This window comes from Numida meleagris, chromosome 14, assembly GCF_002078875.1.
Source record: "Numida meleagris isolate 19003 breed g44 Domestic line chromosome 14, NumMel1.0, whole genome shotgun sequence".
NCBI classification, from domain to species: domain Eukaryota; kingdom Metazoa; phylum Chordata; class Aves; order Galliformes; family Numididae; genus Numida; species Numida meleagris.
In genome coordinates, this window is record NC_034422.1 from 6,994,795 (window position 1) to 7,022,140 (window position 27,346).

The 27,346-nt window shown below is 45.8% G+C and overlaps 1 protein-coding gene across 6 annotated transcripts; it reads left to right on the forward strand.

Moving 5' to 3' along the window:
- Positions 2,446–26,379, forward strand: MYO1H (myosin IH). 6 transcript variants are annotated; one of them, XM_021413400.1, is made up of 33 exons: positions 2,446–2,657; positions 3,524–3,592; positions 10,577–10,735; positions 11,144–11,259; positions 11,990–12,188; positions 12,646–12,726; positions 13,163–13,342; positions 13,674–13,772; positions 13,925–14,038; positions 14,245–14,316; positions 14,908–15,027; positions 15,417–15,484; positions 15,777–15,882; positions 16,273–16,353; positions 16,818–16,909; positions 18,310–18,404; positions 18,616–18,662; positions 19,136–19,216; positions 19,684–19,789; positions 19,945–20,062; positions 20,316–20,429; positions 20,861–20,937; positions 21,240–21,308; positions 21,789–21,873; positions 22,069–22,228; positions 22,337–22,420; positions 22,860–22,953; positions 23,415–23,470; positions 23,587–23,722; positions 24,300–24,367; positions 24,708–24,805; positions 25,432–25,531; positions 25,725–26,379. In XM_021413400.1, exons 1-33 carry the CDS (start codon positions 2,628–2,630, stop codon positions 25,746–25,748), a joined length of 3,198 nt encoding a protein of 1,065 aa, XP_021269075.1. In that variant the 5' UTR covers positions 2,446–2,627; the 3' UTR covers positions 25,749–26,379. The 6 variants fall into 6 exon arrangements, with proteins under 6 accessions (XP_021269075.1, XP_021269078.1, XP_021269077.1 ...); XM_021413403.1 differs by lacking the exon at positions 3,524–3,592 and adding an exon at positions 7,403–7,642 and having other exon boundaries at positions 25,725–26,378; XM_021413402.1 differs by lacking the exon at positions 3,524–3,592 and having other exon boundaries at positions 25,725–26,378.

Below are 27,346 nucleotides of genomic sequence, written 5' to 3' on the forward strand. Positions count from 1 at the left end.
AGAGCGTAACGGAGCATTAAGCTGCATGTTCCGAGTCAGAGAGAGAAATACAGTAACCAAAGCAAGACAGAGGATTTAATTTTTAATTAGCCGTAATTAATTCCTTCCACATCTTATGTCTGTTGAGAACACAGAGCAAAAGGAAGTAATATCAGTTTGGCTTTGATGTGTCTTAGTACCATTCAGAGAGGGAGATAGAGGGGTGTGTTTGTGTCAGTTGGGGCACTGAGTGCTGAACTCAGAGATGATGGGGATGTCCAGCTGTGGTATCATCCTGCTAAATCTATTGGAGCTTTGCTTAGCGCAGCACTGGAAGCTTTTTACTTTGCATGGGATTGTCACTGTTGCTACTGCATAAATAGATACTGGCTAAATGAGAGACAGCCGAGCCCTCAGCACTGCTGATGGGCTTGTACTTAAGAGTAAAAGTGAGAGTAGTCCATGGAGTGTGATAGGTTCCTTGCTGTGGGGCTTCAAAATGTTATAGGAATGAGGGAGTTTCTTTTTAACAGTAGTTGTAGAGGGCTTGAAAATAATTCCTACCCAGGGGAAAATAATAATAAAATATATCCATATAAAATTAAATTTTGAAAAGTCTTATCTTTCCCAGTTACTGTATAATTGCTGGACAGATGCAGGCTTATGAACAGCTTTTAGGAGCAGGAGTCTTTTGCAGCTGATGTGAGAGTTCTCCTTTCCACCATTGTACTCCTTGCCAGATATTTGACATAAATTGCAGTTACCAGACCAAAAACACGCTCCGAAGAAAAATCATTTTCCCATGTCAGACAGCCCCGTGCCTCTTTGTGGGCCCTGCTGGTGTGAAACCAGCCTGTTCTCTATTCACCCTCCCAAACACACAGCCAAGACCTGCATTTCTCATTCCAAAACACCCAGAGCAGAATATCCTGCTCCTTTTTCCCAGTTTCTCCTTCTGAAGGTCCGCTTTAAAGGCTGTGAAATTAGCGCAGTAATCCCAATATACCCATGAGCGGTTCCTTGGGCGATGTGCTCCGTGCGTCCCCATCACATATCTCACCAACTCGTGAGCCCCGGTGCTGTGACACAGCTCTGGTGTCCCCAAGCCCTGCTGGCATGTCACATGCAACTTATCCCTGGAGCAGCTCCTTAACGGGCTGCAAACCACCAGGGACACGAGCAACATCTTCCTATCTGATAAGCATTTATCTTTGGGTTTGCAGAGCTGCTGCGAGGTGTGGAGGAATTTCTCCTGCTTAGAACCAAGCTTTCCTCCTGTGCTCTGCCTGGGGCTCTTTGGGTACTCTGCTCCAGGCCGGGGGGAGGGGATGTGGCCACCTGCCGTGGAAATGGAGATTTTACAAACAGAATGAAAAGCGAGACAAAGGCGACATTATCTGCCATGCGAGCTGTTGGGGACCGAACAGCAACTTGCATATGGTTCAAGTTTGGCACAGCCTTTATTTTTATCCTCAGACAGGACTCCCTATCTGGTTATTTACTGTATTAATGACAAGAGACAGAATTACAGCAAGTGGGCTGAGCGCATTCATTACTGTGATAATTGTTGCTCCATACGAAGCAGGGACAGGCAGGCACTGTACAGAGCCCCGGGTCTGAGCATGCCGATGGCTGCGGGTGGAACACCAGGGCAGATCTTATTTTCAAGACAGCCAAGAACGTGGACTTCAGTAGTAACACCTGATTCCAACAAATGTGCAAATCTAAGAATTTCATACTGTTTTCTAAGATGCAATGTAATAAAATACAAAAGCATCTGCTGATGTATTGGTCTCCTATTTGTTAGCCTGCAATTACATTACCATCTAACTCGTGAAAGCAGTTAGTCATGCCATTTGAGGAGAATTTATTTTTTAAAATTCAAATATTAAACACAAAAATCTGCTTGTAGCAAACCAAGTTCTGTATATTCTGTATATACCTATATATAGGAGAAGGGGACATGGCTTCAAACTAAAAGAGGGGAAATTTAGACTGGATATAAAGAAGCTTTTACACTGAGGGCAGTGAGGCACTGGCACAGGTTGCCCAGAGAGGTGGTGGTGCCCCATCCCTGCAGACACCCAAGGTCAGGGCACGGGGCTCTGAGCACTGATGGAGCTGTGGGTGTCCCTGTGCACTGCAGGCAGTGGGACCTGGTGGCCTTTGGGTGTCCCTTCTGACTCAAACCATTCTATGATTCTTTCTTCTCTTACCCCTGTTTAGCACAAATAATTCCAATATACATTAGATTACTTCTTTCATATTGCACTTCCTTCTTAAATATTGCTAGTTTATTAAAACAAAACCTTTCTTCTTTTCTATGGGAGGAAAAAGGAATAGATTTTACTCCAGCTGCACCACAGCAGTCATTTCGTTAAGGATCACAGCTGAGGTGGTATTACCATTTCGTTGCTGCTTTAAAACTTTCCTCTCCCTGTACTTAGTACACCTGTTTTAGCAGGTTTTCCCTTTTGCAGATGATTACGTTTCCCTTTGTCAGCCTTTTAACCATAGGATTTGCAGCTGAGTCACTTCTCTCTCCATCCTCTACTGCTGTAGCAGTGTGTAATGCAGTTAGAGAGTAATTTTCTGTTTCAGAAAGTGGAGGTTGATTTGTTCCTTTTCTGCTTGGCTTGTTTTAGGCCATGTCTTGTGGCAATGTGGAAGAAGTAAGAGTAAGTCCTGAGCTCTTTGTAAGCTTTTATGCAAGTATGTGCTCCAGCTAAGTTAGAAGGGACTGCTCTGTTAGCAGCCTGGGTGCCTGGTTGGCATTGTATGGGGAATAATGACTTTCCTCCTGCTTGAAGGAAGAGAAGGAGAACTGTATCTGAGGTTATTTAGGGTGAGTGGTGTGGCCAAGGAGGAGGGAAGGAGCTAACTATCACCTACTTGGAAGTAGGAGAGCAGAGGGTGTTTTTGTGGTCAGTGAAGAAGAGGGCCTGGAGAAGTGGTGAGTGGTTCTGCTTTGTACCCAGCATGGAGCGAAAGTTACTTAGACCTCTATGTTCCTCTAGTGATCCTTCCTTCTCCTCTGTCCCCATCCTGGTGACAAGTGAACAGCAGTGCTGTCACTTGCTCCCACATGTTCTCTTAGCTCCTGTGACCAGACTCGTCCTATCAGCAAAGCATTTTCGTGCTTGACTATTGCATTGAAATGCTTGTTAGCTAAGTGCTTTGTGGTGGTCCAGGAAAGCTAAACCGACAAGGGAAGTTGGATAAAGATGTTTGCTGGGTTGACTTTGAGGGAGGCTTGCTGTTTATTCCCAAGAACGTTCCCTTGCTGTGTTGTGGTTGCCTCTCTAGGCTCTGCTGAAACAGCGTATTTGCCAATAAACTTGCAGCTAGAGAATGAGGCTGAGCTCACGGCCTTTTCAAGTAAACCCTCTGAGCTCTCCCTGCCTGCATCCAAGACTGCAGCCTTGGCATCTGGTGCTTCTTCAAGCCTGACAAGCCAGGCCTAGCGTAAGCACATGCTGTAAATTAACATGAGCGTGTGGGTGACCTTTGCTGTAATTCATGTGGACTGGATCTTGCACTGCAGCCTGTGCAGGTGACCGGTTTGCAGCATTTGCCAGAGGAACCCCTGATTTTTCTGGGCTCCAGTGCAGAGGTAATGGCTTTTACTATGGGGCTTAGGCACTAGCACTGATTACCGGGGAGGTGGGGATGCCCTGTCCTTGGAGGCATTCAAGGTCAGGCTGGATGGGGCTCTGATCACCTGATGGAGGTGTGGGTGTCCCTGTGCATTGCAGGGGGGTTATACTAGATGACCTTTAACTGTTCATTCCAACTCAGTTCTATGGTTCTGGGCTCTGATGCAGAGATAATGGCTTTTACTATGGGGCCTTGTGCTGAAATCTTGGTTTGGATTTGTTGCCCCAGGTATTGCCCAGCTAGTTTGCTTCCAGTTTCTACACCTATTGAGAGATGCAATCATGCAGGCCAACCTTTCCTTGCTTTCTGATGTGCAAAGTGTTCTACCCTCGGGATTTGTGTTGGTGTATTGGGGTGAACTGGCTGAACTTCTGCTGAACACAAACTGAGCTGATAAAGGGAAGTGATCATTCCTCGCAGGTTTGTAGTGGTTTTGCCAGTTAAAAGGTTATGCCCTGTAAGTCAAGTACTCTTAATGCACTGGTGCCTGCTGACGGTGCTTCAACGTGGGAGCACTGGAAGCTCAGAGGTGGGCTGGGAATTTTGGGAAGCACTGCTTTCACCAACCTGGCTCGGAGGAGCAGGACTACTGGCCCTAACCCAAAATGTGAGCTGCTCATATGAACCCGACAGGCAATTGTTTTATTAAAGCAGACGCGCTGAATGGGACTCTCTTTAATGATATTCTTTACCTGTCTCATTGTGTTAAAGTGGGGAAAGGATGGGGCCGGGGGGGGGGTTGAGGAGCACACAGCTCGAGGAGGGCGAGCGGTGGCAGGTGGGACCGAGCACCAGGAGCAGCTCGGCGCGTTGAGCTGCCCGGCTTAGCCCATGTAGACCGCATAACAAGAAAGAGTTGCTAAGAACAAATCTCTATTGTTCGCTGTCATCTTTAAATGAGTGTCAAAGTAGGCAGGGGGGCTTTGACCGTTAACCGCACAATTTAGCCTGCCCGTTGTGTCCAGCAGCCCCCACCTCCTTGGAGTTTCTCAGATTAGAAAAGAAGGCCTCAGTCCCTTATAAATGGGCCAACTCTTCTCCTTTGTGTGCAGACTGCCCAGTGTGAAATCTGCAGTGACGTTAAATGTTTTCTAATGAATAATTACTGAAAGGAAATGGAGGAATATATGTGTAATGGATTGTAGCGCATTAAAATGTTTTATTTTGCGCACAAAAATGTTGTCCTTCACAAGCACCACGATTGTTTCAGAGAGCCTTTTGTGGGGGCTTGATTCTCAATGGATTATCTGTGAGCTCTTACATTTCGAATAGAAATCAAAAGGGTCCTTTGGCAAACTAATGTTTTTCAAAATGGCAGCCATGAAGCCCATTTAGTATTTAAAGTTTGGGTTTTAAAGAAATGTTTGAACTCTAGAGATTTTCTCACTTTTTTTCTCTCTTTTGATTTATGAAAGTGAAGTAGTTCACCTCGACCTCTCTTCTATTGAGAAAGACAGACAGTCACCCTTTAACAAGTCTATAGTGGGCTATTCCCTGGATACAGACAAGAGGCCTTAAGAATTGTTGGCGTTTCCCTAGGCTGTTGATTAACCTTAAAACCCTCTTATTCTGTATTCTTTTGAAAAAAAATTAGGTTACAATGTGTAAATTTTTCCACAGTATAATTGTATTTATGAATTCTGCTGCCTTGGGACATCCCAAGCTACTGTATGTGCTTCTGAAGTGCTGCCTTACAGACCCGAGACATCGCTCTTTGGCATTGCTGCCGTGTTCCCAAGTACAGTCGGTGTGCAGTGCTTTGGTTTCTGTATAAATGTGGTAGAGGTTTCCAGAGACACAGGGGCTGGTCTCACTGAAACACCAAAAAAAAGAAAGTCTTTTTTTCTGCTGCAGTCATACAGATGTAGCATGGTTACTTGGTGCGCATCTGATCTGCTTCTCTTGGTTTTATGTGCATTTCAGGTTTATCTGAAAATTAGTCTGAACAGATTAATTCTTACGAGCCACACCAGAGCCTCTACAGCAGGAGGAAAGCGTTTCCCCGGGCTTGCCATTATTCTGGTGCAGTAACGCATCGCCCCAAGTCCCATTGCCAAGCATGCAGCAGTACCTCCTCCGTGATGGCTGCAGACTCCAAATGCCCCTTGAGGAGGGCAGGGAGGGGTCCAGGCTCCTCTCAGAGCAGCTGTGTGCAGCCCTTCCACCAGCACCACGGCACACTGTGAGCCTGGCCTTGGGGTTGCTGCTGGATATGAAGGAGGACATAGGACTGCTGGGGCCCACCTTTCCTCTCCTGCTGACCTGGCCATGTGGGAAGCAGCCTCTGCTTCCAGCTGTACTGACTCTGTCTCAGGACATCTCTTTCTTACCCCTTTCTATATGGTCAGGTTCTGTCACTGCCCTTTTGGACAATCTCTTTGGAGAACCTTTAGTGCAGCAGAGCCCAAGGAGTTTCTTTGCTGTAACCCTTGCCGTGCCTCCATCCCATTTTCACAAGCCTTAATGAGCAAATTCCTGTTGAGTACAAGGGGTGCAGGACCGGGTCAAGGAGCGCTGCCCGTTGCAGTCAATGACTATTTCCAAAACAGAGCTTTGACGTTCCTAAAGGAATCTGTTAGTGGTATCACTCCAAGCTCATCTGTCTTGAGCAGGCCTGAGACTCTCGCTTCTATTTTACATCAGATGGCTCCAGAGATGCCTGCTTACTGCGCTGCATTCCTGTGGCATGAACTTCATTTGCTTAGATCTCAAGAGGGTAACGACAGAAGAACAAGTTGGGTATCACAATGGATTCCATAGGATGCCAGCTGGAGACAGAGCTGAACAAATAGACTGGGCTGTGCCTTAGGGTGGCTGTGTCCAGAGTTAAATGAGGCTCTGGCTGTCAGTGGGGGTGGGAAGCCTTACTGCAGAGATTGTACCACAAGTGTGCTCTTGTCAGTAAGAATTATCTGGCCCTGTTAGCAAAAACTGATTGATTCTGTTGGGAAACAGATGTTGAACAGGTGGTTTTCCATCCCTCTGTTAGAAATACAATTATTGGGCTTTAAAATTTCATGTCTTTTGAGTGTTCCTGTTACAATCTAGCTGAGGACAAACCAAAAATGTTTTTGTTCTACTCGGCTTCCCAGATCTTACTGTTCACCTTTCTTCCTCAATGACTCTGAGCCACGAGGTAAGATATTTAACTCCTTGATGTTGCTATAAGACGAGGCACAGCGATTTTGTGGTCTGTAGGTGGATTCTTGGCTTGCTCTGAGCTCCTTCTGAAGGACATCTTTCTTACTTAGTGAGGCTGGACTTGGGTGTGAAGCTTTTAAATACAGAGCTCCTAATGGGGCTGAGAGCATCACCTAGGGAGTATGAAGTGAGAGGGCACTCACTGCTGCTCGTGGGTTGAATGCTGCCCAAATTTCATTCTGTTGGCTGCTTACGCAGAGAAGTAACTGTGGGGAAAATAGCCTTTGTTATGGCTGTCTCTTGCGTGGGTGGAGGGGGGGAAAGAAAGGTCTGGCATCACTGGGAGCCAGCACTGACCGCAGTCCAGGCTGGAGCCATTTTGGGGTGGTGGAGCAGGGGGAAGCCGTCTGTTGCTGGGGGAAACCTTCGGAAACTTCGACTGCGGATTAAAATGGGTTTCGTAGTGACCTCTAGTGGGGAGCGAAGCCGGGAACTGCTGGAAGTGATGAGCCTGCTCAGGAGTGGTGGTTTGTACCTGGATTTGCTCGAATTATGCGCCAGGAGGGTTAGAGTCTATTTCTTTGCCCTCAGACTCAAACTTCCACCTTTTGGTGGTATTTTACAGTGCCTTTCGATGAGTCCTTAGGCATAAAACTCATCACAGATCGACTGTTGACCGCGTGTTAGATAATTCATTAAAGAGCGAGGATGTTACGATCCCTGCCTGAGGAGGAAGGCATGCAAACAGGACACACGATACGTGGTGTCAGCGGGCCTTCCCTCCAGCCCCGTTAACTCTTCATGGAAGAAACACGTTTTGGAGAAGGAGTTGGCAGGAGATGGCACATCTGCTTGGGTGACAGAGGTAAAGCATGGAGGAAAAAGGGCTTCTGAATGTGGAGGGTGGTGCTAAAGGAATCCAGCATCTCATTGGGTTGGGATGGTTTGGGGGAGAGCGGAGGAGCCCCGAGGAGATTTCTGCTGTTGTAGTGGAGGTTGGTCCTTATGGACGCATCCAATAGATCTGGAGTTTGATGGCTAAGGGTCTGGGTATGAGGTTGTGTGAAAGGTGCTCTGGGACAGACAGTGCCTGCCTAAAGCTCCCTCCTCTTTGTGTTTGCATGGGAGGTGGTGTGTGGCATGGTTTGTTACTTCAGTGCTTCCAAAATAACAGTGGCATTGTAACTGTTCCTTTCCTTCCTCTACACACTGACCTCTTCAGCTCTGTGCCATTAAATCAAAGAAACTGCAACATTAACTGAGGAGCCTGTTGAAATTGAGCTCTGAGCCTTTAGCAAAGATGAGTAATAATCTTCCAAAGTTTGTTTGATTTCAATGCAATTTGTAATAACTGTTTCTTGCCAGGACATGTTTCTGTATTACAAACTTTGCCTAACACGCTGCTGTGTTGCTCTTGACCTTGTTTTAGTCCCTGCTCGAGCCACATGTCTTGCAAAGTTGTTTTGATCCAGTTTAGCTCCTTGTGGCTTTTAGTGTCGATAGGCAAATCCCTTTGGGAAAAATGAAGCCCTCACTGCAGCCAGGGATAGGTTTTCTGGTAGAGCTTGCGTCTCAGTAGGCAAGAAAGAAATCTCCTGGTGCTTATAGTTAAGTGATGAGGAAAGGAAAACAATCCTTTTTAAAAAGAGCAGTCAGCAGCACTGTGCTGGGGTAATGTGTACTGCTGATGAGTCCTGCAGAGTATCTGTTACTGAGGATGACACCAGGTAAGGACAAAGCTCCCAGGAGTGGGGTGGGGGTGGTAAGCCATACTGTGATTGTCAAACTGCCCGACCTCAGCGATAGTGAAATGCTCAAAATCTGAGCACAAAGCAGCCCAGAAAAGAGCATAGGATTTTTGTCTGCCGGAGAACAGAGGGTCACTTAGCAATTAACATACGAGTGAAAGAATTAGGTTAAGGAAACCTGATCAGTGAGATGGCTGCTGTGGTTTCAGCCTTCCTCTTTCATGTCTCCAGGCTTGGAAAGGAGGTAAAATTCTCTCTTGCTCAGGTTGTCCTGAGTGCTTGCTCAGAACAAACCCACCTGTAGTGCCAGCAAGCATTGTTTATGGGACATCTCTCTGCCAAAGTGATAAGCTCTGACCATGTCAGCCAGCTCTGTGCTGTGGCCAAATCAGAGTGAAAAAATGAGTATCAGCTATTCAGGGCAAAAATAAAGGAAAGCAAGGCAGTAATTCCTTGTATGAAGTTAGCGTAGTATGACTTTTCTTAAACTGGGTTAGGATTTAAATAGCATGTTGTCAGAGCATCTTTCTCTATAGCATTTTGGTAATATTACTGCTGAGCATAAATGTGCAAAGCTCAGACTATTCTTTAACGAGATATAGATGAGTGCTTACAAAAAATTCTGCACTAAAAATGAGACTAATTAAAATCTCTGTCTGAGAGCTCTTTGATTTCGGTCAGGGAATTACGAGCCTGGGGCTTTAGCTCTTCATTTTTGTGGAATTCTGCATCTAAATCTGCCAGCCTTCAGTGTCCGACGTACTGTTGTCTTCCAGCAGAGCTATGCAGGCTTAGAGAAGCCAGCCTCCAAAGCCAGGGCTTGCCAAAACTTAGCAGAAACCTTTTGCACTGTGCCTTCTCTTTTAATGCATGTTCAAACCCTTACACGCTCACCTCTTGAGCGGTGGAGCAGCAAAATGTAAAAACTCCGGTGTCATGAGGGCAGTATGGAAATAGCAAACGTGCTGGGTTTGAGTGCATGTCTCTGCAAAGCCCAGGAGTGCTGAAAGGTAAGTTGCTCAAAATGTTAATTTCTATCGTAAGGAAAGTGTTTCAGCAGGAATTATTCTATGAAATATGCGATCCCTATGTCTTTATATTTAATAACATCCTATGGTACGTTTATTGCTACAGAATAAAGAATATCTTGCTTGCTAACATGAAATTATCAGCTTTTTTTAATTAAAAAGCAATGAGTAAGTGGTTAATCTGTATAGCCATTGAAACAAGAGCTTGATCCTCAGCAGTGTTTTCAATATAAAGTCAAATTTCATTATAAACAATTGGAAGTGGAGCGTGCGAAGGAATTGTGCTCTGTCAGTGATGTCCTTTCTGCCTGTTTCAGCCTTTTGAGAAGCAGGTTGGGGAGGGTAGTAAAGGTTTAGTGAGTTTTATTCCAAATCTCTACCTAATCAGCTTTATCGGATCGATAGATGGGTTTTTCACGTCGCAGTTTTCTCGCTGGTGTGTGGAGACATCTGCTGCCCGTATCTGAGAGCTGCTTGAGGAAGGCGTTGGTAGTAACTTAGTGGTCTTGCTCGGGGTAGTATTGTAGGACTGAGATTGTTAGTTTGAGGTCAAGTCAAATGCACCTCTGCAGGGGACTCTCAGTTCTGATGGGTGTATCCGTGGGAAGGTCTTATCTGCGTATGGTAGTTGCTGGTGGCATAGAAACCAAAAGTGTGCCTGGTGTCTTCCACTGATACCTGTGAACCTTGCAGTTACTTGGTCTAGATGGAGATAATGATGTGTCCAAGGTCACACCCAGATCTTTGGAGCTGTGTTTCAAACAACTGTTCCCACAGTGAGAGCTGCTGGAAGCTCTGGGCTTCCTTTCTGATCACAGTAATGAGCCCCGAACTTCTTGATTGTCAAGGAATCTCTGTGTACTCATTGATATGAAACTGCTGACTCTGGGGAAGCTGTTCACAGCGCTTTAGTATTACCTGTACTGAGTTGATCTGGCCTGAGCTATGGGGAGGAACTGGTTGACCTCTAGGGAACCTACTGGCTTTCTCCTAAGTCTGTACCATGCAACCCTTGTGTTGCAGAAGGAAGAGGTGGAAGATAACACTGACATCATCATGGAGGGGGCTCTGATAGCCCGGGACAGAGTTGGGGTGCAGGACTTTGTGCTTCTGGACTCCCACACCAGTGAGGCTGCTTTCCTGAACAACCTCCGCAAGCGATACCAAGAGAACCTCATCTACGTAAGTGCCTGTTTCAGTCTGAGTGCTGCTGAGAGCACTCTTCCAACTTTGGTTTTGTTGAGCACTGAGACAATAAACCTTGATAGATGTTTCTGGTGCCCAGCGGAGTGCTCACCCAGTAGAATATCAAAACACAATAAATTGTGTATGCTGTAAGGCTCTACGTTTGTTTCATGGTTCAATTCCGTTCTTAACAGGGTCGGTTTTGAAAGTCTAGTGTTGGCTTTGAGGCTTGGAAATGGTGAAGCTTTGGGTGAGGTTTTTCTGGTTTCTTTTGGTTTTGTTTGTTCTTCTCACAAGTTCTGTGCCATCTTCTTCCATAATGTCCTGATGTACACGATTCTCCTTCAAGGAGCTGTCTCTCTAGTGATGATACTGATTTCCCACCTCTGTGTTTCCTCCCTGCAGACATACATTGGCACTCTTCTTGTATCAGTTAACCCTTACAAAGAGCTGGATATCTACACAGTGACCCAGATGCAGCTTTACCGAGGGGTAAACTTCTTTGAACTGCCACCACATCTGTAAGTAGAACCCTTAAGACTTCAGCTTATATGAATATACTGGATGTTGTCTGTGGTGCTGTGTACAAACAACAAGGATGTGTATCCGGAGTCGTTAAGTCTGGTGAATGTTAATATTCCTATCTTTCTGTAGGTAAGGTTGTATTTGTCTTCTAGCTGGCTGTGAGAATAAAAGGGAAACAAGGTAGTGTAGAGAAAGGAAGTCTGAGATAGTCCTGTGGCTGCCTGCAAGACTATCTGCTTTGGCTTCTGACATGGAAGGAAATCGGAAATTCATAATTCTGAGCTGGAGTTTTCTTTGGTGGTTGGAAATTGTCAGGGGATGCACGTGGAGTTGGGGTTGGTAGGTTTTGTTATTGTTTTCCTCATTTTTCTTCCATAAGTGGCATATTTGATGAAGGCTCCATTATTGATTATCTTTGTATCTGTCTCTACAAGCAAAAGTTGGGTTTTTCTTCCACTGGAATAAAAACTGGCTCCTCTGCCATGGAAGGAGTCAATAGTAAGCAACACTCACCGTAAACATATTCAGCCCATTTAAATCCTATTTCAACAGTGAAAAAAGACTGAGCTTCCTGTGTCACTCAGAGGCTGAGAGACCCTGGGTAGCATACTGTTGTTTTGAGCTCTGCTTTCCCAACATGTCCAGTGCCTGTGATGTTAGCTGGGGAGTACGCACCTTTCCTAATGGATGCTGCCCCTCTGAATCCTTCTTCTGACCTCTGTTCAGATATGCCATAGCTGACAATGCCTACCGGGTGATGTGCAGCGAGTACAACAACCACTTCATCCTCATCTCTGGAGAGAGCGGGGCTGGGAAGACAGAGGCTTCCAAGAAGATCTTGCAGTACTATGCAGTCACCTGTCCGACTACAGAGCAGCTGCAGGTTGTCCGTGATCGTCTGCTGCTCTCAAACCCTGTTCTGGAGGTAAAAACTGGATGGATGCAATGATGAAGAGCTGCTGATGGCATCCCTTCATGAGACTTTCCTGTTTGTACCATTGCACCTGGGAGTGGCCTCTTGTTTTCATGGTTTGCACACATAATATAAATAATAGCATAAATTAGGCCTCTTGGTAGCACAACCACTTAACATTTCTAAACAGTAAGTGATAGTAAACTTGGTTTTAGGCAGGAGCATATCTGAAACTGGGAGAATGAGGGAACTGTACAGCATACAACAGTTTCTTGTGATGTTGCTTACAGTCACATTAGAAAGAGGCATAATTTATTTGGCTGATGTCCACATTAAAGCTATGGAATACATTAGTTTGTGTTTCTTCAATCCCACTAAATTTTGTAGTAGGAATTGACTGATGGAGCAAACCTTTGTCCTGTTTTATAAGGTTTTCTGTAAGTGACTTGATTTATCTATTTATCCATAGGCTTTTGGAAACGCAAAAACTCTGCGGAACGACAACTCGAGTAGATTTGGGAAATACATGGACATCCAATTTGATTTTAAGGTGAGAACAAACTTAATGAACCGCTGTTCAAACAAGCTCTATCAGTGAGACTCTTGGACGCATACCAGGCAGCACAGGATTTATTAGTTCTTACTAACACTGCAGATTTCTGACCTTATTTTTAGAGGTCTTGCATTTTGTGAGTGAGATAACTAGTTCTATATCCTGAAAGCTTCCTACATTACAACACTGCCAGTACTTGGTAGATTTTTAATATACATAGTTATAAAGAGTGAGTTGCACTAGAGGGGCAGACAGCTCTTCAGATATATCTTGAATTGCTGGTGCTTACTACCTCTTAAATAGAAAAAGACAGCAGATAAGAAACAGTAGTCACGTGCATCTCCTGGTGCTGCTGCTTGCTCCTCCATTGGATGAACAGGCATCTTGGTGGTGTCACCTTTCTGGTGTAGGTCTAACTGCTTTATTTTGCTAGGGAGCTCCAGTGGGAGGGCACATCCTCAGTTACCTGATTGAGAAATCCCGAGTTGTCCATCAAAACCATGGAGAGAGGAATTTCCACATCTTCTACCAGTTATTAGAGGGGGGAGAGAAGGATCTTCTCTGCTGGCTTGGGCTGGAACGCAACCCTCAGAAGTATGCTTATCTCATCCAGGTCGGTGAGAATTTGGCCATCTCTCTACTTTACTGCTAGAATTGTAGGGATCTTTTATTACCATAAAAACAGAACATGGCTGCAAGTCTGTGCTCTTCACAAGACTCCACTATTTGGTGGTAATAGCTATCCAAGTGCCATGTTTCAAGTAATTGTTGCTGAAAGAGCAGATCAAATGAGTTGGTTTCAGGTTTAGGAGTTCAATAACCTTACAAGACAGCTGCAGACTGCATCTATACAAGCTGAGGCAACGAAGTATTATGGCCAGGCTGTGTTTGCTGTTGATAAAATCACTTTACCAATGAATTTTAGTATTTCATCTTTCTTCTAGGGTCGATGTGCCAAAGTGTTTTCTATTAATGACAAGAATGACTGGAAAATAGTCCGCAAAGCTTTTTCTATCATCGACTTCACTGAAAAAGATTTGGAGGTACGGAGATCAAAAGTCCATCCCAGTGATGGAAAGAGTCTTGTTTGGGAGATGTATCTAAGGATTGAGATGAGTTTACGAGCAGAGAGAATTAGCGTCGCTCCACGGAGATGTGGGAACTCTTTTTCTAACAGTATATCTCTCATTATTAGCATCTCTTTGGAATAGTTGCTAGTGTCCTGCACCTTGGGAACATTCAGTTTGAAGAAGATAGCAATGGACATGCCATCATTCGCAACGGCGCTCAGATCAAGTGGATTTCAAAGGTATCTCCCACCTCCTAGACAAAGAAAGCCTTAACCTTGCTGTTTCTTTCTTTGGGTCTGTTCACCAAAGTGGAATGATAGCAAGAGCTGGGTGTTTGTATAGCTAAGCAATCTCACGCTGTAGGAGGTGTGTCCTAGTGATCATACAGTACTGCTTAAACAGTCTCCTGCTGCCCATACTGAGTGCGGTATTGGTTTCTCTACAGCTCCTGGGTGTCCACTTGTCCATTCTGCAGGAAGCCCTCACCCATCGGAAGATTGAAGCCCGCTCTGAGGAGGTACTGAGCAGCTGGAACCACTGCAGCCAGTGCAGGGACAGGCAAGGAGCTCTGCTCCCAGTGATGTTTCAATTAAAACGAATTAATTTGGCTGTCTTTCTCCTCTTCCATATTACCTTGCTATTCTAGCTTGAGACTTTAATAGGTGGACTATTTTAGTTTTTAATATTATGGCTGAATGAACTAGTAACTATTAGCCAGGAACAGGGACTTGAAAGCAGCCATGCACTTGAACCAAACAATTTCCTTTTGTTTAGTTCCTGGAGTGGTTCTTGGGAAACCAGTTGGCATAAATAGAGGAAAGCACTGATGTAAACTGTTCTTTGAGAAGTTTATAATAAGTTTAATAAAATAAAACCAAAAGGAATTAGGAGTGCCTTTCCTCACTTTACTATGTTTAGTGCTCTCCAAAATGTGGTTTCATAATCCTGCTGACATATGAAGATGCACCAGACTGAAATAATAACAGTAAACAAAGCTGTAGGTAGAGTTGCTGGTTCTCCATGCCAGAATTACAAACTATTTTTGCATAAATTTGCTGTGATGAGGTGTGTTCTTTATTGCATCTGATGTACATTTATTTACTTTCAGGTCCTCAGCCCGTTGAATGTTGATCTGGCATTCTATGCTCGGGATGCTGTAGCGAAGGCAATTTACGGACGAACTTTCACTTGGCTGGTCAACAAAATTAATGGCTCCTTAGCCAACAAGGTTGGTTCCTTGTCTGGGGTCCTCCTACACTCTTGGAGCTCCTCCAGTGAGGCCCAGCAGCACTCATGGCCAAATACCATGCGCACTCAGCAATGTAGGGTCATCCTACAGCTCTGAGTTGCGGAACTGTTCAGCTAGGTATGGAGTGTGGAAGGTGATGTGTTTAAATACTACTTGTAGTGAGTTGCCTGCTTCAGTGTGGCCTCTCCTCGTGATGATGGGTTTATGATTGGGCTTGATGGCCTTAGAGGTCTTTTCCAACATTAACAATGGTGTGATTCACTCCTTTGGCATCTCAAAGTGGAAGTTTAAAATTAGGTGAAGAAAACAACACAGAACTGTGCAGGGAAGGTTTAGCTGAAGCAACAATTACAACTTGTCTTTAACAGGATTCAACTCGTAAGACAGTCATTGGCCTGCTGGATATCTATGGCTTTGAAGTGCTGGACACAAACAGGTAACAGCAGTTCCTGAGACTTGGGGGCATTCTGTCCTTGTGGCAATGGGAACGTGTGCTGAATGCTACAGGACTTGAGCATAGTCTTGTTCCAGCAAAACAAGCACAGGGGGCTGCAAATGCACTGGGTTTGCTCAGTAAGTAAATAAAAATCTTGATGTTTTTAATAAAAATTCTGAGTTTTGATCTGCGGAGAATTGGACTGTTTAACTGGAAAACAGTAGGTGGTGGTGGGAGTAGAACTGTGTCCATGAAATAATTGAAAAATATTTCTCATTTAACAACTCTGAAGCTTTGAGCAGTTCTGCATTAACTACTGCAATGAGAAACTCCAGCAGCTGTTGATTGAGATGACCTTGAAGGCAGAGCAGGAGGAGTATGAAATGGAAGGAATAGAGGTAATTCATTATTCTCCACCCTTTTGTGTCCTTTGAACATCCACTGCATGGATTGCTTTTCTTCATTAATGAAGAAGGCATCTTGCCTGTCTTAATTGCAGTGTTTCCTTCTACCCACATGGAAAGCTATACTTTGAGTATATGTATGATCTCATTTTAAATAGTTACTATCTAAGCTTATTCTGCTTCAGTATCCCTTGCATTCTTTCTACCCAGGAGACCATTCCCAAATCTGGAGAGTTCATCTCTATATTGCTCCTGTGGGATGTATAAGATACCCAAGGATCTCATTCTGTAACCCTTTTGGAGTTTAATTTGGCCTAGACTTAATTCACATCTCTGAAAGAGGAAGAATTTTCCCCAAATACTTCTTTCTCCTCTTATTTCCAGTGGGAACCAATTCCATATTTTAACAACAAGATCATCTGTGACTTGGTTGAGCAGAAGCATAAAGGAATAATTTCCATTCTGGTTTGTACTACTTAAATTATCATGCTTGCCTGTGCTCTGTTGTAGTGATTCATTATCAGTTCTTCTAATTATGTGGTGGTTCTGTGTTATTCAGGTTCTTAACAAATAGAGCTTGTAAACAAAGACTGATTCATCCAGATAAGAAGTCCCCTGGATCTGTCTGGATTTTGGGTCTAGTTATGTCATCTTTTTGTTTAAATGGACTATAAACAATAAAGGGTGAGGCAGGGCATTGCCAAATCTGGAAGAAAATGGCAGGCCTGATTTATCTTGATTTATTTTGTTAGTTCTGCTGAATTCAGATAGACAAAACTCTACATTTAATCAGGAAACTGCTTGTATTGGGCAGGCCTCATGTCAAATCACAACCAAACTCTTTAGTGTTGCTTAACAACGTGATGCTGAATGTTACTGAGGAGGGAATGGTCTGCTCAGAGCGTCCTACCTGGTGCCTGCTGTTTCAGGATGAAGAGTGCTTACGACCCGGTGAAGCAACTGACTTGAGCTTCTTGGAAAAGCTGGAAGAGAAAGTAGGAGACCATGCCCACTTTGTGACGTATGCATTTATGCTTTGTATCCTACCACAAAGGAAACGCTTCCATCTCTTACCCATAACAAAGTAGAAGTTGGGCTCGATAATGCTTATGGGCATCTTCCAACTTGGGGTGTTCTGTGATTCTATGAGAACTGGGGGAGTAAACAGTTCTGCTCTGTACCAGAGAATATCAAGCAGCCTGTCTGTCTACCACTGCAACGTCTGGGGGTATTGAGGAGCTTGTGCTGGGGAGTCTTGCTTTGTTCTGCACTTGTATGTATTGTGCAAAAAGAAAAAGGAAAGAAAAGGGACTGACTTCAATAATATTGGATTGCTTTGTCCCACGCTGACCAGGGAAAGCTTAGGTCTTGCGTAGAGGAGCCTAAGACACTAAAGCCTCATGGTGAATGTAAATATTTTTCCAAGAGTCCATTTTGGATATATGTGTGAGCTTTAGATCTGAAGAGGAAAGAAAGATATCTTTGCTCGAGTCCCTCAGACGAGCAGCACTTCAGTTAGGACTCAGCTCACAATGTTTGCAGATCCCGTTCTGCTGGCAAACACGATGCGAGGCCGTTCTGGCAGCTCCCAGCAGAGCCCCGCTGAAAGGTTTCTGCTCATCATCAGTTCAGTGTCGTGCTGCTGAGTTGTCACTTTCTGTGTTTCTGATCATCGCAGCTAAGTGGAAAATCTGTAGCCAACTTCCTTGTCACTGCAATGTGCCTTAAAACTGCTCTGCATGATTGAAAGCGTTAAATAGAAACGTTAGCTCTGCTTAAACAGGAGCTGCGCTTGCCAGTGCTCTTGGAACGAAACTTTTGATGTACTAATGTGCTATTGTGACACAGCTCTGTGCTGTTAGTGGCTGCTTACAAAGCTGAGATTCATACTGAGAAGTTGCTCTTTTTTTTTTCCAAATCCTTACTCTCTAAAATTTCCTGCTGTTCTTTAGAACATTGATTCCTCCTTCTTATTTGTATTCTTGTTCTAGGGAGCAGCACCTCAAATGATGCTTCCCCTCTGGTTTTGGTTTAAAGCTGTGGGAAGTGGTGGTCGTCTTCTCATGTAGGCAATGAGAATGTATTTAAATGAATGTTATAGGGAGAACCCATCTTCCAGACAGGGCGATCATTGCCAAATGGCAACGGACACTTTGCAGATACTTGGGGAGTTTGTTGTTGATGACTCCCATTCTCCAGCACTAAACTTGCTGTTAGTTGCTCAGAATGGAGAAGTAATTCTCTTGATTATGGACCATAACTGTATAATCAGAGCCACACTGATAGGAACATGCACTTAGTAGACTCCCAGCTGTCACGCAGCTGCTTTTTGCGCAGGTGACTTTCTATAAGCTGACGAAACCTGCTTGCTGCTTTTTCTCTTGGTGTTTTTTGCTTTGTGGTTTTTTTTCCTCCCCATAGTCGCAAGCTTGCAGATCAGAAAACACGAAAATCCATTGACTGGGTGGATTTCCGCCTCCTTCACTACGCAGGGGAAGTCACGTACTGTGCGGTTGGTGAGTGTGACTGAGGTTCTAGACGTTACTTGCACACTTCTGCCAATGTGGCAGGTGGAATGTGGACACAGACTCCACACGAGGATGCTGTCCATATGGTGTGCTGGGTTCTTGGGGTGGCACCCAGCTGCTCCCAGCAAGGCCAGTGCTTGCCCTCGTGTGCTATAGAGCGTGCAGCCTCCCAATGGAACAAAGCCTTTTTTCTCTTTAGGATTTCTGGAGAAGAACAATGATCTCCTGTACAGAAACCTGAAAGAGGTGAGAGCAATAAAAGAAGATGCTGTACCACTAAGCATCTTGCTAGAAGAAGTGTTTTGCAGAAGGTATATTTAATCTCAGTAGCAATTGGGAACATATGCTTCTCCTTAGCATCTGACATTCCTCTGAAGCCTAGATAGAAGAGCACTGTCCTCTGCTGAAATCAAAATCAATGGGAAGGCTCTTACTGGGCAGATACTGCAGCTTCATGCTGGAGCCATAGGTGGCCTGGTGACTTGAACTTGGGAGATCAGGCTGCTTTAGGCCTTAAATTTTGTGCATCAGTCTTCAGTACGGAGCTGGCTGTCCTAGCAGATCCCTGAGCTCTGGCTCCAGAGCTATGCGTGTGAAGGGGTCACTTCTGGGTTTGGCTTCTAGCACTGGAGGCTGTTGCTTGGATCTCTGTGTCCTTACAGCACCCTGGGAAGAGTGTGCATGCTAAATATGACAGTTTCTCACTGACTGTGTTTCAGGTGCTGTGCAACTCTAAAAATGGAATCATTAGAGACTGCTTTTTACTGTCAGAACTGGACAGCAGGAGGAGGCCAGAGACTGTGAGTTCAATGCTCAGTCTGAACTTTGAACATTGGCTTAACTTCCCAAGTCTTCATTTAACCATTGTCCCTGTCTTTGCTCCTGAGTTCAGTGCATTTGTTTTATTTTTGAGGGTGTTTTTAGCTTTCTGGTAGGCGAACAGAGATGTTGCTGAGACAGCAGCAAGCAGTGTGGCATAGCTTGCTGTTATTAATGCATCATTCTAAAATGAGCTCTGAGCACAGCATCTAGCAGCCTCTGGTTTCTGGAGGGCTACCTTGCGTGTCCAGATGTATGGCAGAGACTCAAATTCTCCAGCTAAGCACTCTGTCGAGTTATCTCATGATTAACTATGTTTCTAAATTGTGCTAATGCGTATGTCAGCCTTTCTCTTGGTTTTAAGAGGAGCTCAGTGAGTGAGTTGACTTCGATGGCTGCAGTGCTTGAGTTCTAAAGCTGAGACATCTTTCTTACAATGTCATCTTAGGTCGCAACCCAGTTCAAAAACAGCTTAATGAGTCTAATAGAAATCCTGATGTCCAAAGAGCCTTCTTACGTCCGATGCATTAAACCAAATGAGAACAAGGAGCCTGGTAAGGCATTACACTGAGCACACTATTGAGGTAATGAAATGAAGAGGTGCAAGGTAGCTGTGGATTTCATTTCTTCCATATCTCTCCCAGTAGCTGGACGTGTGAGTGAGCTTTCACAGACAGTATTTATCAGTGACTGTGTGTTCTTACTGCAGGGAAGTTTGATGATTGCCTGATCCGACATCAGGTGAAATACCTGGGGCTGATGGAGCACCTGCGTGTGAGACGGGCTGGCTTTGCCTATCGGCGGAAGTATGAGCACTTCTTGCAAAGGTGAGCAGAGCTGTTTTCCTGTGTAGCCAGACTCTGCCCTCCCACGGGGGCTTCAGAGCAAGGTTTGTTTAAATGTCTGGTCCCAGTTGTAAGGTGCAGTGGTGTTGGGCCTCCACCAAATGTAACATCTGTAGGTGGTTTTGGTCTGTACCCACGTTGATCTGCTTGGAATGGAGAGTAGGAACTGGGGGCTGCTCAGGGAGAAGTACCTCAACATCAGTTTGTTTATGGTGATGTCCTGATGATCTTTCAGATATAAATCCCTATGTCCTGCTACCTGGCCACACTGGCACGGGCCAGCAGCTGAAGGCGTGGAGAGGCTCATCAAGCACATTGGTTATAAGCCTGAGGAATACAAATTGGGAAGGTAAATTTCTTTCTCTAGCTCTCACCTCTGTTGTTTGGCTGCACAGTGCTTGCCATTCTGATCGTTCTGTCTGTGACCACAAGCCCACAAGAGAACTGCAAGATGTGGCAGTGTGAAACAGGTCCCTTAACTTGGCTCTTGCTTGGCCACATGCCTTGGGCAGCGCTACCTGGGTCTGCAAACCTGAGGGCTTCTGCTTAATGACCTTAAAACAGGGCAAATTAAACCCACCCCAAAGGTATGGGGCAAGGGGTCCCAGAGACATGCGTTTCCACTTCCTTTTCATGCTTGTGTTTCCATGGGGCTTGAGTCTAGCCTAGTCCCTTCCATCTCTGGGTTAGCTGGGAGGGGTTCCCTTGGCTCAGCACTAGACCTGCTAGTCCAAGGCAATGCAGGCTCACTAAATAACTTATTCCGGCTCTCTTTTTCAGAACCAAAATATTCATTCGTTTCCCAAAGACTCTGTTTGCTACTGAAGATGCATTTGAAATAAGAAAGCACCTGTTAGGTATGGTTCCAGTTCCCTTTATTGTATAGACTGAAAAGCAGAGGCTGAGTGGGCAGTGTTCGTGGGCTCCAGATGCACAGCAATGAGAGCTGAGACTCATGGTCCTGAGTGTTACCTGATTGTAGCTGCTTGAATCTCCATGCTGAAGGGCATGTTCTATGCAGGCTGCCTTTATTCCTGCTTTGTTGGTCCTTTGTACCTGGCTGTGCAGGAATTCCTGTGTCTAATCATTGAGGTTAGGAGCTGTGCCTTCAGCCTCAGGGATCCTGTTAAGTACAAGCACGTCTCTGCTTCTTTGCCAGTTTCAAGACTACAAGCCAAATATAAAGGATGCCTTGGGAAGAGAGACTACCAGAAGAAAAGAAAAGCAGGTATGGGTTCTGGAATTGAGTGTTCTCTTCTCAGGGCTGTGTTTTCTGGTAGGAGCTGTAGCCTTGAGAGGTCATGGATCCATTTCATTGTGGGTAGAACTCGCTGCTTCCCTGGGGTTCTGTGGGTGTTAGGTTCAGTAATGGCCTCAGGTTGCTCCAGGAGAGGCTCAGGTTGGATATTAGGAATAATTTCTTCTCCCAAAGAGTGGTGATGCATTGGGACGGGCTGCCCAGGGACGTGTGTGGTTACTGTCCCTTAGAGGTGTTAAGGAAACATGGACATGTGGCACTGAGGGTCATAGTGGGCATGGGGTGATGGGGAGGGGTTGGACTTGGGGATCTTGGAGGCCTTTTCCAACCTTAATATTCTATGGTTCTGTAAAGATCAGCTGATGGGAAGAGCCAAGTATAATTCCTGCCCTATGAATTCAGTGGTCAGCATGGCACAGGATCTCTGATACAAATGCATGACTCTTGCAGCTATCAAGCTGGAGGCTTGTTGGCGAGGTGCGCTGGCACGGAAGGAGGCCAAGAGGAGGACATGGGCTGTTCAGATCATCAGGAAGTAACTATCCCCATGGGGAGGGCTGCAGGTGGTGGGTCACAGCGTGATGGTGGCTCCTGGGCGGGGAGACCAAGGCACCTTCGTGCCCATTGCTAAACTGTCCCTATCCATTAGCCTGTCCCCTCTTGTGACTGCCTTGTACTTTCATTGATTTGGGTGTAACGTGCAAGTCCTGATTTGGATATTTTTTTGTAGGTTCATAAAGGGTTTCATCAATCGGAAGAAACCCCTGTGCCCAGAGAACATAGAATTTGTGCGGCTGGTGCAGTACAAATACCTCATGAAGCTCAGAGACCACGTTCCCAGGAACGTCTTGGACAAGAGCTGGCTCCAACCTCCTTCTATCCTGGAAGAGGTGAGGTTTGCTGCAGCCCCCTCGTTGGGTTCTGACCTCGCTCATGTTGTAAAGCTGCTCTGACAACCATGTTTCATTTTGGATTTTTTATACCTTTTTTTAATGTAGACATCTGAGATGCTACAGAAAATCTGCATTAGGAACCTAGTACGGAAATACTGCCGAGGTGTCACTCCTGAGAGGAAAGTGCAGGTAACTAGTGCATGGAATGCAAGTGTGCAAGTTGAAAGGTGCTGTGCACGTGTGATGTGTGTAAATTGTCCACGGTGCAAGCTGTTCCTTCTGACAGCCACTGCTCCTTCTGCTGAGCAAATGCTTCTGAGCCTGGGATTGCAATGTACGGGGCAGTTCTACAGATGCACGGGTCTTAAACTCTTGGTGTTAAATCTGAATGTCATCTAAGTGGAACAGATCCATAACAAGAGGGTCTTTAAGGCTGCTTAGTCCTTATTACCTCTTTATTTGGTGTAATTTCAGAGCATACTAAAGATTCTGGAAGAAATGCAGTATTTGCATGGCCCATGCTGCATGAGTGAGAGGGCAGGGCTACCCATAGCTTACACTACACTATAACTGCTGCTGTTACTCATGGAGAAACTGAGAGGCTAAAGGGTTTTCCTTCTCTAAAAAGTTACAGCAAAAAGCTGTCACGAGTGCCATTTTCAGAGGGAAGAAGGAGGGCTACCAGCAGAGCATAAACCTGCCCTTTGCAGACACGCGGCTGAGTGAGTACATGTGTTGAGACCCCACCATTCCAATCCCCTTGTCCCATTGTGTTTGGCTGCTGGTGATCAGTGCCCCAGACCTTGTGTCAGGCTGGGGTGCCTGGAATCTCTTCTGAGCTGTAAACCCAGGCAAAGAAGGGTGGGACTGATGGGGATGTGTGTGTACAGTGCTGAATGGAGCAGAGCTGGGCGCAGCATGGGGAGCCAGTCCCGAGGACTGGAGCTGCTGGGGGAGGAGACGTGAGCCTGGGGATTTGCTCTGTTGGTGCAAAGCATGCTGAAGGCAAAGCATCACTGAAATAGACTTAGGAGCGGCTTCTAAAGCATCGGTTTAAAAGAGTGATCCAATGGGACAAGGATTAATGGGACCTAGGCTATGGATGCAGCTGTTTGGTGTTCCCGCTGGTGGGAGCAGCAGTCTGCCACCTGTACTCACTTTGTCTTTCTGCTTTGATCCTCAGAAGAGACCGATATAAACCCCAAAGTACTGCAGCTCATCCAGGGCGAGAAGGTGAAGGTAAGGGAAGAAAGCTGGAGCTCAGCAGCCTTGTAGCAGCTGTGCCTGCATCCCAGGCCCTGCAGCCCCATACAATGCTGCAGAGGGAGGTGCTGATCCCAGCTCCTTATTCACAGTATGCGACCCCCGTGGTCAAATACGACAGGAACGGCTTCAAAGCGCGGGAGCGCCTGCTGGTTCTGACCCAGGCCTCGGCGTACGTGGTGGAAATGGCCAAGATCAAGCAGAAAATAGACTACGCCACTTTGAAAGGTAACAGTGCAAATCCAAGCGGGGCTTCATCCTGTTGGCCACCCCATGGGGGACGTGAGCTTCTGACACTTGAACAAGGATGCTCGAAGCAATGCTTTCTGTGAGAATGCTCTTTCCTGCAGAATGGCTGGAACAGCTGTGTGTTAGCGTGCTGTTCCTAAGAGTTAGAGGGGACAGGGCTGTGAAAATCCTACAGTGGGGTTTGTGTTTGGTTTGTTGTTTTTGCTTGGATTAAGGAACTGGAAATAGCTGGTGGTTGCAGGGCAGCAGGACTAGGAATCTCCAAGTGCCATCAAAGAACGCTGATTATCCTGGTTTCATGGATGTATGGAACAAACAATTCATGTATAGGATCACGTGAGTTGGGAGGGGCTGTGAAGGGTCACCTAGTCCAGCTGCTTAACTGCTTCCTTATGCTTGAAGATACAGAGTCCCTGTTGAGAATAGATGTCCATCTGTGGACAAATGAGTGCTGGAATTACTGCCCACCAGAACAGCACCCAACGCCAGGACCGTGATGCTCGTGTTGTGTCCCTCTATGGCTGTTTTTCTTCAAATGTTTGGGTTTCTTCTGCAGGTATTTCTACCAGTAACCTGGGTGATGGGATCGTGGTCATCCATGTTCCTGAGGACAATAAACAAAAGGTAGGAAGACGAAATATCACTGTTAATTTGTGGTAAGAAACGATGTCTTGTGGCTGAAGCTTCTAATATTCCCTTTCCAGGCTTTACTAGCTCATGGTCAGCTCTGCGTTTGAACCCTTGTTGCTGTACCATGAAAGCGTTCACTTCTCTTTTCAGAGCCAAAGTTGCTATGAATCCTAAAGAGGCTCTGGAAGGGATGTTTAACCACTCAGGCTTGTAGGTGGCCATTGCTCTGCAACCAGGGCTGCGCAGGAAGGAGTTCCTCTGAGCGCACGACTGCTGGCTGGGTTACGTGTGGGTGTGATGCCCGCTGACCTTGTGCCCCTCATTTTGCTTCCAGGGAGACGTGATACTTCAGTGTGAACACATCTTTGAGACGATCACTAAGCTCTGCATGCTGGCCAACAAGCAGAACCTTGTTAAAGTCGTGCAGGGAAGGTAAGGAAGGCAGGCAGACAGCATGGACCTGTTGGATCTGTCTTCTACTGCTGTGACCCAGGCCTGAGGCTGCGGACTCGGTATCCTCACAGCAGATCCCATTAGCACTGGCTCTGGCTGAGCCTGCAGGGCAGAGCTGGGGGTCACTTTGGGATAAACGCCTCTCCCTGAACTCAGAAGGCCTCTGACTGCAATGGCTGAGAGCAGGAACCTCCTTGGTCACGCCAGCTAACAGCAGGTGGATGCAGCCCGTCTCACAAATCAATACAGAAATTGGAACTGGCGTATGAAGCCTGTACCTCTGTTCCAGCTTTTCTCTCTGGCCTTTGCGTTTCAGTTGTAATTGGATTCTTTGTGTTCAGTGGTCTTCTCCAGGTCAGATCTGCTTATCTTCTAATGCTTAATTGCACCGGGAAAATTCAGGTGCCCAGACCAGGCAGGCCATTCCATTCATCAAACCCTCCTGGGCTGTATGGTGTAATGCAATTGTTTAGGAAATTTACCTAAGCTGAAGGGCTCTGATCTTCTAATCTAACGAGATCTGCCAAGGGAACAGAAATAAAGTGGGCTTAGAGTAAAGCCTATTGCGAGGAAAGCATTGCAGAAGTAATTGTCTGTGTTTGCAGCCTTCGGTTTCGCATTGGCTCTGGGAAGGAGGGGACAATGGTGTTCACTGTTGGGCCGGAGCCCCATGTCTTTAAAGCCAAAGATGGACAGCTCACAGTGGTAAGGCCTCATCAGGGCACTGGGAGTATGGTTTTGGCTGATCCTTCTAATGCTCAACCCTTATGGGAAACGCAGTGAAGTCCTAGAAAGTGCCCTTGAAGAGAGTTGTTGACTTGTTGAAACAATTGTTAAATGGGAATCTCAAGGACACGGTGTTCACACTTACCTTACTGACTCCTTTCTCCCATCCCAGGTGTCAAACCAGGCAAAGTCCTGACGAGAAGCAGTTCCAGTTTCTGGTCACTGGGAATGGAAAGGAGCCTGCAGGTTGAGGCCAGCACCTGCAGCACCCCTGCAATCTTTGATGCCATAGGGCTGCCGTGACTTGAGAGTTTGCTTGCATCTTTTAGGCACTTTTTTTATAGCTTAAAACTATTCAGTTGTACCTAAATAAATTCATCACCTTGCTGTAATGCTCCAGGATGCATCGATCCTTGTTCCGTGCTGTCAAAGGGCAATGTTTAAGTAGCTGCTCATGTAAAAGTCAGTCTCTGCACCCAGTAACCTATAGCAGAGCTCTGCAGGAAGGATTCAGAAGGAGACAACTTCCCCATGCTGTGCTTTGAGCCACTGTACTAACCTGGAAAACTACGTGAAGTGCAGGTGATTGAAGTTCAGCCTCTCAAGCAGCATGCAGAGGTACATTTATATGCTGTGAGGTTGGCATAGATGTTCCTGAGTTGGTGCATTGTCTGGAAATCCCAGTAAGCTGCTTCCTTGTCTACAGCCATGGGGGCAGGACACCTTCAAGCAGTACTGTCCCTGCAGAGCAGCTATGCAGTGCAGTGAGACTACAGAAGTGATGGTGAATGGGACAGGTGCCCACACTTGTGTTTTAAGAGGGACATGCTGGTTTGGTATAGAGGAAACCAGTCTCCTGCTGCTGAAGAAGCTTTGTCTCCATTCCAGGAGCTGAGATTCTGCTCGCTCCTTAAGAGTACAGTTCCCTCCAGCTGCATATTTGGGCAGCTCTGAAGGGAAGAGGTAGAATACAGGAATTCCCTCTGCTCTCTCTGCTGCCTCATGTTGAGGCCAACCTGTGTAGCTCCTGCTTGGCTGAGACTACAGCCTGAATTCTGGAGCTCGAGAGGCAGATCACTGGTGCCTTGGCTGTGAGTGGCACCAGGAGGCAGAGCTAACAGCTGGGGGAGAATGATGTGTGGTACTTCTTACTGAAAGCTCTTTCTAGCTCCAGGGCCCACGAGGACAGCATGCTAGCCACTGAACTTCAAGCAAGTAATAAATCAACTCACGTAAATATGAAATATCTTCTAATTTATTTCATGTTATACTTTAAAAAAAAAAAAGAAACAAAAAAAAACAACACAACATTGCAAACAACAACCATACACTGAAATCCATCTGAAGGTGGGTTTTTTTTGTGCATAAAAAAAGGAAGGAATGATTGTACAGAACATGAAACGAAACAACTCCATGAAGACTAAAAGCTAAGACTGGAGCTGGGAGACTTCCATGAGGGCTTTGAACAGGGGATGTCCTGCAGCAGCGTGGGCTCTAGAATCTGCCTTGTCTGAATACAGGAGCAGCTGCTTTGTAGAGCTACAGGAGTAAATGCATTCCCAGCCTAGCCCTAAGCCCGGGGCTGGTGTTACTGGACTGTTTGGCCCTAACTGCATCACAAGCTGCTGATTTTTAGGTAAGCTTTTCTGCATTACTCCAATGGAGGGAGAAAACAAATATCACCTCCAGGCATAAGATTTCAGTTGGCTCTGTTCTACTGTCAGTATTAGCAGCTGTTGTTGGGTGCTGGAGGGCAGCATGCATGAATCAAAGCAGGCAGGTCGGCACGGTTAA